This window comes from Papaver somniferum, chromosome 1, assembly GCF_003573695.1.
Source record: "Papaver somniferum cultivar HN1 chromosome 1, ASM357369v1, whole genome shotgun sequence".
Lineage (NCBI taxonomy): Eukaryota > Viridiplantae > Streptophyta > Magnoliopsida > Ranunculales > Papaveraceae > Papaver > Papaver somniferum.
The window spans coordinates 56,987,111-57,006,037 of NC_039358.1; the positions used below are offsets into that span (position 1 = coordinate 56,987,111).

The 18,927-nt window shown below is 37.1% G+C and overlaps 2 protein-coding genes and 1 long non-coding RNA gene across 3 annotated transcripts; 1 reads left to right on the top strand and 2 right to left on the bottom strand.

Annotated features, from left to right (window-relative positions):
- Positions 1 to 2,772: 2,772 nt before the first annotated feature.
- On the bottom strand, positions 2,773 to 3,681 carry LOC113287754. Its single transcript, XR_003330289.1, has 3 exons — positions 3,556 to 3,681; positions 3,176 to 3,435; positions 2,773 to 3,036 (listed from the first exon to the last, which is right to left on the bottom strand). It is a non-coding gene; the product is annotated as an uncharacterized LOC113287754 (long non-coding RNA).
- A 539-nt stretch (positions 3,682 to 4,220) lies between these two features.
- On the top strand, positions 4,221 to 8,059 carry LOC113287743 (probable prolyl 4-hydroxylase 9). Its single transcript, XM_026536578.1, has 8 exons — positions 4,221 to 4,401; positions 4,495 to 4,629; positions 5,129 to 5,286; positions 6,172 to 6,274; positions 6,825 to 6,920; positions 7,302 to 7,367; positions 7,446 to 7,565; positions 7,801 to 8,059. The coding sequence occupies exons 1-8, from the start codon at positions 4,276 to 4,278 to the stop codon at positions 7,885 to 7,887; spliced, it is 891 nt and encodes a 296-aa protein (XP_026392363.1). The 5' UTR covers positions 4,221 to 4,275; the 3' UTR covers positions 7,888 to 8,059.
- Positions 8,060 to 8,327: 268 nt separating this feature from the next.
- On the bottom strand, positions 8,328 to 12,758 carry LOC113287758 (molybdate-anion transporter-like). The gene is made up of 8 exons (XM_026536596.1): positions 12,135 to 12,758; positions 11,591 to 11,759; positions 10,774 to 11,032; positions 10,434 to 10,522; positions 9,530 to 9,715; positions 9,369 to 9,454; positions 9,193 to 9,277; positions 8,328 to 9,008 (listed from the first exon to the last, which is right to left on the bottom strand). Exons 1-8 carry the CDS (start codon positions 12,503 to 12,505, stop codon positions 8,874 to 8,876), a joined length of 1,380 nt encoding a protein of 459 aa, XP_026392381.1. The 5' UTR covers positions 12,506 to 12,758; the 3' UTR covers positions 8,328 to 8,873.
- Between the last annotated feature and the right edge of the window lie 6,169 nt (positions 12,759 to 18,927).

Consider the following 18,927-nt stretch of genomic DNA (forward strand, 5'->3'; position numbering starts at 1 on the left):
AGATAGTTGGCGAGATTTCTATCCATCCGTCCGTTTTAGACATATAATTTTGAGAGATATTTACGTCCGTCGGTTCGTGAGATGATCTTCTTTTAATATTTTGTTTTAGACAGCAGAGATTATGTCCGGCCCGGTGCAAAACGAGACTCAACATTTCCTTATGTGACTCGAATCAACATTTCCTAATGCGTGTCGGTTTCCTTGAAAGTTTTCATGCACTAATTATAAATATCCTTTCTGATTTTACCAAAAAAAAACAAATATTAATTTGAAGACTATAGATTTTACCTAATCACGGCTAATTTTAATGCGGATATCATATTTGCCTTTAAATTTTTTAATCCACGGCCAGGGCCTACGGCCCCGGCCCCATCCGACTACTATGACCCGCCTAATTGAACACGCTATTGTGACCCGACTAACTAACACGGTATAATATGACACGACTAACTAAATATCAGGACTGTTGTGGTATTGACCGGACTAACTAAATATACTCCCGACTATTATAGATGGACTAAAATATGGGAAGACACTGGCCGACCGACCAAACAATAAACAAAACTCTAAAAGGTTGAGCCCCAGCCGTAGGCCGGGGTGATACCTAGTATATATATATATGAGAATAAACCAATATACATAATTAGTAAATTTTACATAAAAATATATGTAGAAATAAACTAAAATGTGAAGTTGATTCTTTATCTATGGTTGGTTGTTTTTTTCTTCCACCTAAACCAAAATGCACCGCATCCTTAATTTTATGTAATACTTGCATAATTTATGGAATATTTTGCTCATGTTGTAGCAAGTAATTTTTTATGGTGATGCTATTATCATCTGGATCATTCTCATCATATATTACTGACTCAATAATTTCTTCGTCTGTTGGAGATTCAATAATTGCATCATTTAAAAAATGTTTGACGTCCATCACATTTCTATAACGTAAATTAAAAATGACACCAGTTAATCCTTTGTTATCTTTCTTTTATGACCATTGATAAGAATTTTGATCAAGGTAAATTTTTACGTCTTCTCTTATACATTTTAACTTCTTAATTAAAAAAATATCGTCTAAATAAATAAATATTCATTTATCGATAAATAAATAACTCCGATAAACGAATATTTTTTCTTGGTCCCGATGACATTCATTTATCGAGGTTTGACTGTACACTATTCTTAGCTTTGTGTGGTTTTTCATGTTCCTTTTTCCCCAAAAATAATAAAATGACAATGTATAGTTTCAAACTTGAATATAGAAAGAAGGGTGATGTGTGCAAAAAGTTGAAAATGAATACCAGAATCTAATGCTCCAGATGACAGTTGACAGATAGGAATGTTGCACCAAGTGGTGGATTAATTGCTAATCACATCCAATAAATTTCTTAAGGACTTACCCATCTGGTCCGCATAAACCTTGTTAGGAGCGAACCACAGCCAAGCATCAAGGTTGAGATCCAAAACTCATGAATGTGTGAGTCAAGTGGGTCCTAGTGGACCCAGAACCCCACGGTTAAGGCATGCTGCGGTTCCCTGCAAGCAATAATTTTGCGAGCCATATAGCATCTTTCATTATTCAAGTGTACATTTAAAGTGAAGCAATGAGCTTGCCTAATCTGTGTTGCTTGTTACAGAAAGAAAAGACAGCATGTACGAGGAAGATTTTAGGTTTTTGATCTTGGATTTAACTCCATGTGGTAATACCATGTACTTGATTTAGGTATACACAAGTCATCATAGGTCTTTGTTTACGGCTTTAAGGATCTCAATGTCAGGTCTAAGTTTCAGTGCTTGGTTAAGATACTCTTAATAATAATGTAGTTTAGATACCTCTCTAAAATTACATGGTTAAGGAGCTATCATTTATGACTATTTCTTATGTTTTGCAAGGCATGCTTGGCAACGGCTAGGAAACATGAGCCTGGAGGTGGCTATGGAGCAGTATACAGATCTTCTTACAGAGAGCATCCTTGGGTGGACGGGCAGAAATGCCGAAGTATGTCCTGTGCTTCTAAGCCTTAATGATATTGTGTATTCATTAATTCCCGTTCATATTTTGGAAGACTCATTTATTGGTCTTGGATAATGCCTATTCCAGGGAGAGAGTAAACATGACCAAAGTAATGATTCTTCAGGAACAGAGGTATCAGGAGTGAAACACCACAACTTAACTTCATCGCAAGACTATCAACCTGTTTCGGAAGATGAAAGGTAGGGCAAGAAAACAACTTACTTCTCCTTTTGGGATGTATTCAGTTTACCAATCCGGTGATTCTTTTGTTTTCCCCAGGAAACCAGGAGATAGCTCATCTGCTGAAAGAAGTGATGGTACAGGGGATGCGAAAATTCTCTAACCAGGCTACATGATTATTCTCATCTCTGTTTCTCTTTTCTAGTTTCTCTCTATATCCTGCTTGTCGAACTTTAGGTTTCTTTGTGCCCGGAAATCTGTTGTGGTTATATTTTTCCGAACTCGTAAATATATAAGAAAATTGAGAACATTATCTAAAGGAAAACAAGTGAGAAGGATACAGAGAGAACGAAACAACAGGTCTCTATGTAAAACTTGAGCATCCATCTACTAGGCTCTATAGATGCAGATTTTGAAGTATATGTTATACATACGTGATATGTGTTGTTCTGCTAGCTTCATTTGTTTTCATACCATACCAGAATCATCATAACTCATAGACTACTTCTGCGCGTTAATGAATTTTAAGCATTCAATGTTGGAACACTAGTGATGCATCTTTATACACACAAGGAAAACATGTAAAGCTAATAATTTTGGTTATCTCCCAAATAATGCTGAGTTTCAGAGATACACTGGTAGAACATAGCTTCTTCAATTACCTCATTATTTGAAAGTAAAGTTTATAGTTCTTGATGACAAACCACAAGATGCAGAAATGCTCGCATTATTCTTCCTCTACGTGAAGGTCTTTATGATTATCAGCAAGATTATTAAAAATAATTTTTCTAGACCGCAGAGATAGAGCATGCCCATACAACATCACTGCAGCAAGGTCACTGCAACAAGAAAACACCAATATACTAGTCACAAGTCCACATAAGAAGAAGCAACTAAAGCAAATAGTTTTGGTATTGTTAGGAGCAAATAACATTGAGTTTCAGAGATGCACTGATGGAACCTAGCTTCTTCAGTTACCTCATTTTTGGGAGTTAAGAACCTAGCTCTTGACTTTCCAAAATCCCAATTTTTAATTAGTCTTTTACTGAACTCTTTATCGGACATGTCTGCAAAACAGTTGGCTGAGCGGAATCGTTTCACACAGTCCTTGAACACTTGAAAGCGTCTATTCTTCTCCTCGCCGTTTCTGTAAATCTGGTAATGTTCCATCCACCTTTCGTATAAACCCATCATACTTTCTTCTGATTCCATATCCTCGTATTTTACTACGAATCCCCCTGCAAGCAATCATTATTATGCACACAATATACTACTAATGTCAGTGTTTTTCCGTTCACAAATTCGCAAAACACAACATGATAATTCTGATCATTAAGCGTAAAAAAATTCATTACTACCTCGCCCATTTGATGATGTGGTAGTAGTGGCACAGCTCCTTATCGTCTTCTTGGTCTGATTGATGATTGATCTATTAATGATGTTTGATGATGAAGCTAAAGCCGAAACAAAAACCTTCTTTCGATCCTGTTTAGGGCGAGAATTCCAATTACTTTTTTCAGTTTATATCCAAACCCCATACATTGACTTTGTCGATAACAGTTGGTTGACCAAACAAGCCTTACACCGGTCCCTGTGAAGCTTAGAGTTGGATCAGCAGTATGCGGCATCTGTGATGCAAATGTTAGGACCTTGTTCCAATATGGCAAAGTATCTTGCTTGGGTTGGGTGCCTACCCCGTCACCAACCACTTTTGATTAGTTCTGCAAATCTCCGTATCTTACCATTAATAACCTCATCAAGAATAGTGGTACTAAATGAAAATAAGGTAATTTATTTATATTCATATTAATATATCTGGTTCTTTATAGATTTAAGGTTAAAGGTCAATTGTGGTTCCCCACTTAACTGTTCCTAGGTGAAGTTAAAAACTTTTGATAAACCAAACTTTGAATCTTAAATATTTTAAGGTCAATTGTGGTTCCCCACTTCAGTGAAACAAACAGAACAACTCCCGCGTTTGTGATTTTTTTTTAGCACAATCATTAAACCAAACCCAATTTGACCTGACCTGATTCGATCAAAGAAGAAGAAGAGGAGAGGAGAGGTAGAAAATCAGAATGAAAATAAGGAATAGAGGAAGTTGGAGGGGATTATTTAGAACAAAGCTAAGATTACCTATTGTTTTATTATCATGCTCTGTTTTCTTTCTAGCTGGTTTCTTTGGATCCACTCTTCTTTCTCAGGTAATTTTTTGATTTTTTGTTTCTTATAACTTTTTTCCGTGTTAGTTTTACTGTTTGATTTTTTTGATGAATTTGTTTTTTTTTGTAAGATAGTTCCAGGATATTGATGGTGATGTAATTAGATCGAGGATACATGAATCTGTAGTAGAAGAAAAGGAGGATAAAGTGTTAGAAGCAATTCCTAATGGAGATACTGGGGATTCTTTTGTTTCTTCCATTCCTTTTCAGGTAATTTATTATCTTCTTATTTTGTTTGGGTATTTTATTAGATTCAGTTTAGAAATGAATATGATATGGAACTTTAATTGATTCCTGATGCATACATAATAGACCATTATCCATGAATCTATGCCGATTATGAAGCACCACCGCGTCTTAATGGTTGCCTGTAAAGTATAGAAGTTTACGGTAACCTGGATTGGCTGATAGCATACAAGAGTCAAAGAATTCAACTACTGCCACCACACAGTGTTGCAAAAGAAACTGCAGTGGAAAGTAGATTAGGTTTATTTATCTTTTGACATTTCTTTTAAGTTTTTGACATTTTCTTTTCTATTGGGGATTTTATTTGGCATTGTGTCGCACCAGATGTAAGATTGAAGTAGTTTCTGCTGGTCGTAGACTTATTGCCATTGATGCATATTGCAATTATTCATGACCATTGCCTTTGTTTGTTAACTTTTGATTCTGACTACTCTGGGTTTATAAATTCTAATTTCCGTTGCAGGTTTTGAGCTGGAAACCTCGTGCTGTGTATTTTCCTGGTTTTGCAAGTGCGGAACAATGTGACCACATAATTAAAAAGGCCAAGGCAAATCTTAGACCATCAAGTTTGGCGTTGCGGAAAGGAGAAACTGCTGAGAACACCAAGGGAATAAGAACAAGGTAACTATTTTCTTTTTCTCATAGCACTTGTACTTTGAAAGTCATCAAAGCAGCTGCAGGGAAGTAAGCATTTCATAGTGGCACAACAAAACCTTCATATCCACCAGTACTGTCCCCCTTTGATCATCATAGTCTCACGGTTCAAGGTCTTGGTTTAGTGAGGACACTGGTCGAAAGTCCGAATCTGAACTCTCCTAAGCCTTGGAAACACGTAAAGTTCAAGGCGAATCTAAAGGAGCGAACTGAATGCTCCACTCTAGGCAATGTTGGATTTTGCAATCTCAGCTCCTATAGCCAAAGGTGTCCGTTCTCTGATACATGACATGTTCACCAACATTATCCCCACTTTGACTGTCGTATCCTGTCACAGGCGCAGACGTAGCTCTCCTGGAATGTCTGGGAGACGTGTTTGGTCCAAGCAGGACCGCAGAGCAAACTACAGACCCCTCCCCATTCAACGTGGAGTATTACTTATATACTGCGTTAAACTTATGGAGATGGTTAGTTTTTAGAAAAGAAATGACTTGGTTAGTAATCGATCTTTACAAGAATATAGAGAAGATTGCCATTTTCATTGATCAGCATTTTAGTCTTGTGAAGTATAGCGTTTTATGCCGACGATCTCCCTCGTCCTTTTTGGTTTCTTAAATTATTAATTGAAAGCCGCTTCAACTACTGTACGCACTACTCCAAGAGCCAATTCCGTTATATTTCTCAGTATAGATTTAACAGTAAATTCTGAATTTTTGTTGTGGTATGTGGCAATGCAATTACAGTTGACAGCCTAATGACAGGATGCTTCTATACTTGTGTGTTTTTCATAGTCTGGCTTGGCGGATCCTTTAAAGTTTGAATTAACCTTTTCTTTAAATTTCTGTAAAACAGTTCAGGCACATTTATTAGTGCATCAGAAGACCCGTCTGGAACCTTAGGCCACATCGAGGAAAAGATCGCCAAGGCTACAATGATTCCGAGAAGCCATGGAGAGGTAAGCTTAGAATATTCTTTCCCTCCTGCAGTTCATCTGGTTTCTTTAGCGTATATGTTAGCACCGGCATATGCTTAAATCAGCAAAAGAAGCCCTTAAGCTTAAATGAAAATAACTCTACAATTTACCTCACAGGAGATATCTCCAAGTAACATCATTATTAAGGTGTTAACTAACAATTCAGCCAGGTGGTAAAGCCTATTGCTGCATTTCAACTTGAATAAGCAATCTCTCAAATCTTCTTACAACCCTGAATAGTTGAATTTTTCTGTCGGAAGTGCTTTCATAAAGATGTCAGCAACTTGCAAATCTATTTTAGATAACTTTAGCTTCACTTCACTGCTTTCAACCTAATTTCAAGTTAAACAATGGCGTATTTGAAAATGGCATCAGAGGTTTCAAAATTTGCACTTTCTGCATTCTTTTTGTGCTCAAGGCTGATTGGTTTGTTGTTGTTATAAATTTCTCAGATGTATTTTGAATTAGCTACCTTTTATTTCAGGGAATTCTAGAATAGTCTGAGTAATCCGAGGATATCACCATGTTGCAGGCATTTAATGTTCTGCGTTATGAGATTGGGCAGAGATATCTATCTCATCATGATGCATTCAACCCGACTGAGTATGGACCACAAAAGAGCCAAAGGGTATCGTCTTTTTTCACATATTTTTTCTATTACTTCCAGTATTTGTTTCTTCCATCAAGCAAGAATAGGTTTCTTTGTTTTGATATCAGCAGAATAGCGTAGTCTAAGTTTATACTGTAATCCGTGAATGTTAAACGCCTATAACCTACATTAGGAGCTGCTTGAATGTCAAAGGTAATCCCTTAGGTTGTCTCCATTGATGTTTTTTAGTTGTAAGGAACAAATCTTATGTGTATATCAATCCAATACATCAGCTTGATCTGAAGATCCTGACCATGCACTAGAATATCCCAAGATGTATATAAGGACTCCTATTTCAAATCATGGGTATGCCTTTGGTTGTGAAAATTGTTAGCTCATTTCTTCAAACTTGTCATGCAGGTAGCTTCCTTTTTATTATATCTTTCTGATGTGGAAGAAGGTGGTGAAACAATGTTTCCTTTTGAGGTATGATAATCAAGAAGCTTTTATTTTTTTCAACTATTTCTAGTAACTAACTTAAACGTCTTACATATGGAAATGCAGAACGGTCAGAATATGAATATCGGCTATGACTACGAGGAGTGTATTGGCTTAAAAGTGAAGCCTCGTAGAGGGGATGGTCTACTATTCTACTCCTTATATCCAAATGGTACAATTGATCAGGTAACAGGTTCTGCACCTAGTTAACTGTCATATCTTCCCTGCGTTCTTTCTGCTTTGTGTTTTTTTCTTCTCTGCAGCTCTGCTTATGTAATTCACTTTTGAAAAGAAAGTGTTTCATTTTGTTAAAAACTTAAAATTTTGAACACTATTACAAGAGACTTACTGTTTAAAGACACCTACATAAAATGTTCTCGTTTGAATATTCTTTAATGTTTCCACTTTCATGTTTGTGCAGATGTCACTTCATGGGAGTTGTCCGGTGATAGTTGGACAGAAATGGGTGGCTACTAAATGGATCAGAGATCAAGAAACAAATGATTGATTTTTTTATGTGCACCTAATAAAAAGAGGGGAAACTACAGGATGATTTTTTCTTTCTTTCTTTATAATCCATTACCGGATTGCCTCTGTACCGATACAAAGTTTAGCCATATACTTGCAGTTAGTATTCTCAAGTTCATTTGTCAATTTAGAAAAAATAACAAATTGCGGCACAGTTAATAGACAGTGTTGAGGAGACCCTTCATGAGATAAGAATTCTCTCATGTGATTGATTCATTCTCAGGCCACCTTCAAAACAACCAAAATAGAGCTGTTAGCCTGTTACAGGCTAAACACAACCAGTAACCACCACCATCCACCGTCAAACCACCGTGCAAATTATTTTCGTTCTCAATGAACACGGTGTCCCTAATCTTTAAGAATCACTAATCTCAATCACCAAATTACCCAGTTACAAGTCAGAAATCACAGACCCAATTTCGAACAAAATTTCACAGATTTCAACATAAAGACCAGTTCAAAATTTCTATTACAAGTCATTTCAGCTCCAACAATCACATTTTTTCAAAATATGGTCTAAGAAAGACACCAGTACTACCACCATTCAGTTACAAGGAGTACACTGCTAACAAAAATACGAAAACTCCATATACATTCACTTTGCTTTACATTTCTATATGGCAGGTCTTTTACCAAAAATCAAAATTAAGAGGAACTGTTCACCTGTTGATGGAATGAAGAAGCTAATTCCTAAGAGACTTGCCGCAAGTTCCCTGGTCGAAGGAGTTGCTGTTCAATTTCTTCCAAACCTTGGCATTTAGATCAGTCTTCACCAATAATAGCCAAATGTCTTTACGTCTGCATCTGATTGTACTTCTAGGCCCATATGTGTAGCTGCTGCTCCGCTAACTGTATACTTCTAAAGATAAGCTAACCTTTGCTGTTTTCCTCATTGATGTCGACTGTTTGCTTTCGAAAGAAAAGAACTACGGGGGAAAAGAGGCCAAGTACTTGTCCCCTTCAAACTTACAAATCATGCCAATTTTGGTAGGGTTGTTTTCCACTACGCTTCAACATGTGCATGCAAAATGCCGCTACGAAGAGGCCTAATGCTGCGAAAGCAATGATTGTTGAATTCTCAAGGTTACGACTGTAGCCTCCCTGGAATCACAAGAGAACAATGGAGTAATCAAGGTTTAGAATGCCTTCCAATATATAGAAAATTCAACAGGAAATTGATAACAATATTTTCCTAAATGATGCCGTTATTGGGCATGTGCCATGTGTATGAGATTTCAAGACATTAAGGTTTCTTTCAATCCATCCTATATGTTGAGCATATTACCTGAATAAGAACAAAAAGAACTGCTGCATTTGCTGGAGCAAGAGACAGACTAATCATTCCCCCACGCAACTGATTTGGCACATACCTGCATAAGTAGTATATTAGTAATAATCAGTTTAATCTTCACAACAGCTACAGACTGCAGTTAAGAAAGGAGTAGACAGTGGTGTGCTTACGTTGTTCTTAATCTTGCAAGCGAAGGCAAAATTAGCCCCACACAGGAATGGAACAAGCAAAATAGAGTCACTAGCACTCCAATTTCCTGAAATTAGAAAATTTTGATTTTGATTTACCAATCCTCATAGCTTTGAATTAGCTTTGGTTCACGGCACAGTACCTGATAATCATATGCAACTATAGACAAGGTCAACCCTGCAATAATGAACGCTGCAATGAGGCAATCCTCTGTTCGAACTGGTGATGGCCCACCGCTAAGGAACCACGGAACTGCTGTGCTTCCAAGCATTCTTGCACCCAGCAAGCATGGGTATATCAGTCCTAGATTGACCTCCCGTCCATCAGCCTGAAACCATGCAAATAATCTCTTTGAAGTCCTTAAACGATTTTAAGAAGCTGACAACTGATGAAATTTAAAAACTAATGCAGGTACTCAATTTATTTGTTATATCACTAGGTTGCATTTTAGCTTTTCAGTTGCATCTACGCCACCACTGGATTACCAAGTAGCAACATCAGAAGTTTGAACCCAAAAATTGCACTAAAATGTTTTATCTGAACAACTCCAATACAGAGACTCCAACGTCACTAAGCAGTTTCCAGATGGCGTGCAATATAACTCCATCATACCCACTAAACTAAGACTCGGTTATTCTCATAGTTTTACGTAAAACAGCTCGCTCTGAATATGATCCAACAGTATGATATGAGACCCCAAGATTTGACAAGCGCAAGAGTGTATGAACACCCTATTATCACTTCATTGTAAGACTTGGACTTTGATCCCCTGTCTTTGTATCCAGAATGCTAAAATGAAATAGTGAAAGTATCTCTTTTTTTAAAACGGAGGGACTATATTACATCTAACAAACCTACAGCAGTCTTTTTCATAATTCAAAATCTATTACCCAAATGTGTCCTTCATGCAGCGCCAGGAAAGCAAGTATGAAATTACGAGTGACAATGAGAAGATATTATAAACGTAAGTTCACTACAAAAGAAAAAAGAAAAAGAAAAAAAGAGGGAGAATTATAATTGGATACCAATTGCAGAAAGGAACATACCACTATTGTTGGTGCCCAAAGAATCCAAAATACTGCGATTGAGAAATGAATACATGCTTGCGCACATGATAATAGCCATATTCTTTTATCTGCCAGGAAATAAGCAACTTAGTAAATGAAATAAAAGGCATCTCACTAATAGATCCTCACACCCTAAAGGTCAACAGTCTAGGCATCTCACTAATAGATCCTCACACCCTCATCCATCACGTATTTTTAAATTACATGCACTATTTTGAGTTAACTGTCTCCTGTTTGCATACAGCATCCATGCAAGGATGCACTTGAGCTTTCAGTTCAAGGAAACACAGCACGGTTTTAAATGGACAGTGATTCTTACCACCAAGAACGACTGCCGAGAAGGCCACCTTGTAGTCCCCATAGCCAGCTGTTCGTGAACTCTCTTTCCATTCTCTAGCGATATAAATAATGCACACAAATGCAAGAAATGCAATCACCGCTGAAGGGAAACCGGTTCCATTCTTGGGATTCATACCAACAAGAAAATTTCCAATCATTTGGCTTCCAATAAGAGATGCAGATTCAAAGAATGTCATCAGCCAAAATGTCTCGCTCAGTAAATCCTGCCTATGCCCTAACTGCAGCAAAGAATGTATTTGTTATAAATAATGATCTGGTATATGACAATGGTTTTGCTGACCATGTTAATGTTGAAACACTAAAGTAAAAATAAGTTGGATGTCACAAAGTGGAACAAAATATCATTTCTACAGTCTTCCCTGTTTGCCTAGTCTGTATACAGTTACAAGAATTGAGATGCCATTCAATTATTTGAAGCCTTCACATGTAATAAGCGATTTCAAGGGGGGGGGGGGGGGGGGGGGGGTGGGTGAAATCATTCCGTAGAACTACATTTTCACAATTTATCGAAATCTCCTCCCGATATAGGGTGGTAACTGAATCTATTATCGTGAAATGGCAATTTAGAGCCAAAAGTGAATTTCAACTCACATTTTAGATTTTTTTGGTCCTGATGTTTTTTCTCAACACCATGAATAAGTTCAATGTCTTTTCTAGCCCTTGGTGTGTATGTGCATGTGTCCTACTCAATGACTTTATCAAACTTAATCACTATTCAGTTTTTTGATGCATTCCAAAATCACACAAAGTTAAGAATAGTAATTCTTAGCACAAACCTTATCATGTTCGGTAACAGTCCATGTCTCAAAGCTGAATGAGAATACAGAAGAAGCAAGAGCTGTACATATGCTTACTATCCAAGCGCTAGGGTGCATTGTGAACTTCTTCCAAATGCCAACAAAAATGTGAAGCATTCCAAATAACACACATACTTTCTTTTGACCTCTACATATAACAAAACAAGTGTTAATCCACATGATCAAATAACAAACAATTTGATCCCAATAAAATCAACTAACAAGCAAATCTTTGACCCCCTCGAAAATAAATTCACAAAAATATCTAGCCAATGAAATCTTTAAGCCAAAGAGTTTCCATAAGAAGATTACCATGTGGCATTAACCATTTTCGCTGTAATTTATTCATAAACGAAACATTGGCCATTGGGATAGAGTTTTGATGTTGAGTAAATGAAGTTCTTTGTTATAGCAGTGCCGATTTTATATACTACCTTATATAACAATCAACATTTATTCTGAAATTGAATACCATAAACAATTACAACAAATGCCCACTGTTAGTGAAATTAGTAAAACTTACATGATATCAGAAATCATGCCCAAGAAAGTACCAATAAGAATAGCAGCAAGAGAACCAATACAAAGAGTAACCACCATTTGATCTCTACTAACACCATAATAAGCATATTCAAACTCCACAAACACTGATTGTAGACCTTGAATTACTGAAGCCAAAGAATAGAGTAACAAAAAACTTCTTTGGAAACGAAGAAATGAAGATTTGGTTAATGAAGATACAGTACCACCAGGGAGATCAGGGGAAGGTGAAGATCTATTAGGGTTATTAGAAAAGTAAGGAAGAATGAAGATTGATAAGAATGAAGAGAAAAAGAGAAATACATAGAGTGAGGGTTTAGGTTCCCAGATTTCGTTCTCTATTACGATCCCCATTTTGAAGAAGACGAAGAAGATAATTAGAGATTCTTTAGAATATGCCTTTGATTAAGATCGCCATTTAAGAAGATGTTTTTAGAGATCTTAGGATTAAACCCAGAAGAAGAAGAAGAAAGAAGTGATATCGTGGTAAGAACAATTTTGGCGGAAAATGTATAGAAGTTGTAATCAGAAACTGGTAGTGGTACAGGAGAACTGCGGGGCCGTCGTAGTGTTATTACAGGAACTACGAGCACCTGAAGATCTGACTCCGTCCGAGTCGGATATCAAATTTTTACTTTTTTTCGTGGGAATGTTATAAACACCCCTATGATCCATGGGCCTATCACAAAATATCCTTATCAGTCTTTACAAATGTCCCCGATGATATAATTGAAATTATGAATAAAAAAATAATTCACATAATCTTTCTTTTGACCTTCATATCTTATACGAGCTTCTTCTTTATTTCTCACTCGATCACTGCCACCACCATCTCCGTCGCCACCACAACCAAACGCCACCAATACCAGAATCGTCTCCATCGCCATCATCACCATCTCAGTGAGTTATCACTCTTTAATTTCACATATAAAAAAGTATCTCTCTTATCTTTCTCTCCAGAAATCACCACCACCACCATCTCCTCCGCCAAACTGATTCAGATTTAATTGAAAATTATTATCAACAACAAATGGTTCATATTCAGAAAGACCTTCTTCTTCTTGTAAAGATTAATTTCAAATCAGATTCAAAAAGATTGAGATCTGATTTTAGGTTTTGAATTCTGATAAGTTCATCTCGATTTCAACTGGATTGGGATTGAAGAATCTAGAATTGATAATTACAGTTGGTTAATACAGATTTTTCCGCATCGATTTGGAATTTATTGATTATCTTCTTTCTTTTGCTTTGAAGTTTCTGCTGGTGTTGGTGGTATTGTAACTGGTGGTGATGTTGATAGAAAGAGGTTACATTAATAATGACGGAATTGATGGAGATTGCGATGGTTTTGGTTGGAATGGTGAAATTTGGCGATTGATACAGTGGTGGTTAAGATTGTTTGTTAGGGTGGTGGTGGTGGTGATATCTTCCGGATGGGAAAGAAGAAGAGTATACAAATGATGGTGGTGGAGCTTATTGCCAAGGTATAGTTTCCATCCTAAAATTGTTTATTTTCGATTAAATTGATTTTACTTAAATTGTGGTTGAATTTGAGTAATGCAAATTTGGATTTATATGAATGAACTGTGTTAAAATATGAAGAATGAGCGAGTTTGGATGGATCAATAAATGAATGTTTGGAATGTGAGTGATTTGTTGCAGGAGAGAAGAAGGTGAAAGACAACTAATACAAGAGCAGAATGAGCAGGTGTTGCAGTGGGTATGTGGTGCTGCAGTTGAATTGCAGCTGAATTGAAGTTTGTTGGTTTTGCAGTGATCAATTGGGAGTAGTTTTTTGGTTCTACAGTGAGCAATTGGGAGTAGGATGGTTCTGGTGCTGATAATGGATTGCTAGTGGGGTTGTAGAGTGGATTTAGGAGTAGTTTGTTTGTTCTGCAGTGAGCAATTGGGAGTGGGATGGTTCTGTTATTGATAATGGATTGCTAGTGGGGTTGTAGAGTGGTTGAATCAGAGGAGATATTGAAGTCTGGAACTAATAAATGAAGTTGTATATGTTTTGGTAATGAATGAATGATGGAATGGTTGCAGTAGTTGATGTTGGTGCAGTGAAGGTGGTGGTGATTGCAGTGTTTGCAGCAGTGTTTGTGGTAGTGGTTATTGTGGTGGTGGCAGTGGTGGTGATTTTCCTTAAGACAACTTGTGCAAGTTTCCTCCATATACCGAGACAACTTGAAAAAGTTGCCTCCATATACCGAGACAACTTGAACAAGTTGCCTCCATATATGGGGGCATATTTGTCCAGTTACCTCCATATACGTCTATATAGGAAGAAAACTATGGAGCTGAGAGTGCTGGATAGTACAATTACAGATAAGATGATGGATGAAGTTGTTTACGCTGTGTTGATGTTGACTAGAATTGATGATGCTATGGAGATTAGAAGGCATAATATAAGAAGACAGTGAAGAAGATAGTTATGTTGCTGATGCTTATGCTTTGAAGTCAAAAGAATAGATGAATGCTTAGGAAGTTGAGCTGGAACTGAATATGTATCCGGGCAGTGAAGAGCAGAACAAGGAGTTGTTGATGCTTGTGTGTTGCTGATGGTATTTGAGTAAGGGCATGGAAGTGACTGTAGCTGTTGGCTCATGTTGCAAGTGTGCGTAGATAGTTGTGGTCATGAAGCTGTTGCAGGTAGAGTTGTGGTCATGAAGCTATTGCAGTAGTAGAGATGGAGGATGTAATAATGTCTGGTGGTGGTCCGAATTGTTGGTTGTGCGCTGAAAAGAAGATATGAAGTAGCAGGTGTTGGTATGTGATTTTGATATGTTACTTTGTATTGACGAATCTGTGGTGCAATGGTAGCACAACTGACTATATGTCAGAAGATGTGTGTTCGACTCACACTAGGTTCACTTTTTTGTGTACAATTTTTATTTTTTTGGAGAAAACTTGTGATAGTTGCCTCCATATATGAAGACAACTTGTGCTAGTTGCCTCCATATTTGGAGACAACTTGGGATAGTTGCTTTCACTTTTGAAGACAACTTTGTGTTAGTTGCCTCAGATTCGGAGACAACTTGAGTTAGTTGGCTCCATTTTGTTTTCCAATTTGTTCATGTACACTATTTATCGGAGACAACTTGAGCTAGTTGCCTCCACTTTTGGAGACAAATTGAGCTACTTGCCTCCGATATGGACACTATTTATTGGATACAACTTGAGCTAGTTGCCTCCACTTTTGAAGACAACTTGAGCTAGTTACCTCCGATATGGACACAACTTCAGTAAGTTGACTCCACATGGTAGTGGTGGTCGTCGGCGGCGGTGATGGTGGTTGGCGGTGGCGGCGGCGGGTGACATTGGCGACGGCGGTGGACATTGGTGGTGTTGGTTAGCGGCGGCAGTGGTTGGCGGTGTTGGTGGACAGAGGTGGTGGATGGCGGTGGTAGAAAGTGGTGGTGGTGGTTGGCGGTGGTGGACAGTGGTGGTTGGCGGTGGTGGTCGTCGGTGATGGTGGTCGTCAGTGGCGGTGGGCGGCGGTGGACATTGGTTGTGGTGGTTGGCGGTGGAAAGTGGTGGTGGGCAGTAGAGGCAGACTTTTTTTTTTTTTTGAATAGTGGTTAGTGGTTTTGTATATACAAAATAGGGTATTTTAGTAATGTATTAAGCTTAGGGGTATAATTTAAGTTGGAAAGGGTATTTTTCAATAGGTCATACTAGGGGTATATAGATAATGTTCCCTTTTTTCTTTTAACAAAAACCAAATTTATATTGCAAGGAAAGACAGTTTACATCATAAGGTAAGTGAGGAATTAGCAACTCAGGTGGATTAACCACCATTCTCACAAAGTTGAAACCTGCGAACTGCTTTAGCTAGAGCATCTGCAGATTTATTAGCACTTTACATACACACAAGACCACCCAGAGTTACATTGTTGATTAAACAAACTGACACACCTATTTAACAAAGAACTAGAATGTCAAGGAGGCAGAGGTAACCCAACAGTTTATACTGAACTAAATTTTTACAGTCAAAATCAAATATAACCTTATTCCATCCGTTAGAGCCCACAACATAGCTTCAAGAAATCCCCAAGTTTCTACCTGATTAGGATGTATAGCTCTCTTTAAGAGTCCTCTTCCTGCAATATATGCTCCAGTAGAATTTCTCAAAATCATAGCAATTCTAGCTAAATGAAAACTTATTCCAAATGAAGCATCAATATTCATCTTCAAAATGTCTGGCGGTGGAGAGATCCAATGATGCATACGACCTACATGATGTCTAGAATGCCTTATATGATGAGATGCTGAAACAGTAATAGTAGCAATATCAGTTAAGTATTTGAACAATGGATATAACACAAAATTAACATTTACTGCTGCTTGTTGAAAAGTAACTTGGCATCTAAACTTCCGTATGTGCCAAAGGATAGTTGATATTCCATGAATAGAAAGAGCTTCAGAGGAAAAGTTGATTGCTGCATCAGTAGAGGTCCAAGAAGCAAACCAATCATTCAGAGTTTGAAATTGATAAATATAATGATAATGCTGGGGTAGACAAATTCTCCATATAGCTTTTGCAAAAGAACAACCAAAGAACAAATGGTTGATATGTTCAATATGAGATGAGTTACAGAGGATGCAACTTCTTTCAACTATATCAGTATGATGCAAGTTAACTCTAACATGTAAAGCATTGTGAATGAATTTCCATAGAAAAATTTGTAGTTTGTATGGAATGTATAATTTCCAGAAATTGAGCCAGAAATGGGTATTGAAAGAATAAGTTGAAGGTGTTGCATTAACATTATACAAATGGTTATAAGTAGATCTTGTTGTAAATTTACCAGTTGATGTGAGTGGCCATATTAAAGTATCTTCATACTGCAGATCTATCGGAATGGTTAAAATAGAGATTACCTGAGTCGTTGTAAAGAGTTTATGCAAAAGAGGAATATCCCACTGAGAAGTACTTGAAATCATTAACCGAGACACCCATTGAATATCATTAGTATTTAACTCATCCCAATTATATAAAACCCCTGATTCACTTGGAATCCAGTTATGTTTCCAGATGTTAATGGTATCACCTCTACCAACCTGCCATTTACTTAATTGTTGAACAATTTGAACTCCATGAGCAATACTCTGCCATATCCAACTAGAGTTATTGTGAACCGGAGGAGGTTCATACTTCATATCATGATAAGGTAAGTATTTGGCTTTTAACAGTTGAGCATAAGGTTCTGCTGGGTTATGAATCACATTACATGCTAATTTCGCTAACATTGCAGAGTTATAATGAGTTAAATGCTTTAATCCTAGTCCTCCAAATATTTTGGGAAGTATCATGTTATTCCAGTTAATAAAATGTCTATTATTATGACAAGAAGAATTATTCCACCAATAGTTCCTTTATATTCGATCCATTTCTTGAATAGTTGAATCTGGAATTCTAAGAACTTGCATATGATAAAAATTCATGGTACTCAAAACAAAATTAAGTTGAATAGTCTTACCAGCTTGATTTATGATCTTACTACTCCATCCTTGAAGTCTTGCATTCATGTGATCCAAAATAGGTTTACAATTTTGAGTTCTTGAGCGACGCGGAAGAAGTGGAATGCCCAAATAATTTTTCACCAAGTCCCATTGTCTTCATCTAGAGAATATTTGAGAACTGAATTCTTTGAGCAGAAGAGACATTTTTACTGAAAAGATTGTCAATTTCTGCAAATTGATAACCTGACCAGAAGCTGAGCTAAACTGATTAAGAACATCCTGAAAATGTCTAAGCTGTGATGGAGAAGCTTTTAGGAAAAGTAAACAATCATCGGCGAAAAATAAATGGCTGACTTCTAAAGAGTTTTTCACAACCTTTATTCCTTTTAAATACCTTGTATGATCTGAGACTGTTGATAGGTGTTTAAAATACCTAATTTTATATTTAGTATTTATACTTTCTTTGCGAGTTTTCTTGTAAATTATGTATCTTATGTTTGCTTTTGAGTGTTTTTAGGTGTTTTGGAGTCATTGGAACAAAAGGACGTGGAACTTGCTTAATTCCAGGATTTCTTCTTAATCATCTTGAAGAGAACGAAAATATGAAGCTAGCGGCGAAAGAACGAGGTCAATCCGACGTCGTATGATAAAGTTATGAGCAAAATTTATAAATAAGCTTGTCAATTCCATGTAACTGACAGAAGAAGAAGAGTTAATGAATTATGGAGGAATCTGAATTGTCAGTCTCCCAGGACCGACATTAGAAAGGAAAATGTTATCACCACGGGTGGCCCATATCCAGGCACTGGGTGTCAATAGTAATTCCATGTGTTGTAACCAATGTAGTTAATATCGGATATCGGTTCATCTCGGCCGGGACCGATACACTGGTACGATTTTATATCGGGGATATTATCGTTGAAATATCGGTTCTAGATTTAGAGACTATAATTTTATATTAAACATTTTCTCCACACATTTTCGGATAAGATATAATAGATAACATCAATTTTATCAAAAAAACAAAAGAGTAACTTTAGTAACTTGCTTCGAGAGCTACATGCACCTCTACTACCACCTGGAAGACTTTCTTCGCCAAAATTAACCTTAAACTTTATAGAAAACGACCAATACCGTCTCATATCGGGAAATGTAGGAAAATTTCGTATCTACCGATACGGCCGATATTTGACCGAAATGGCCGATATTCGACCGATACGGCCGATATTATCGGGCGAATATCGTATCCCCTATATCCTTCTTATCGTATCATTCTGGGCCGATATCCGAAATATCCCCGATATATC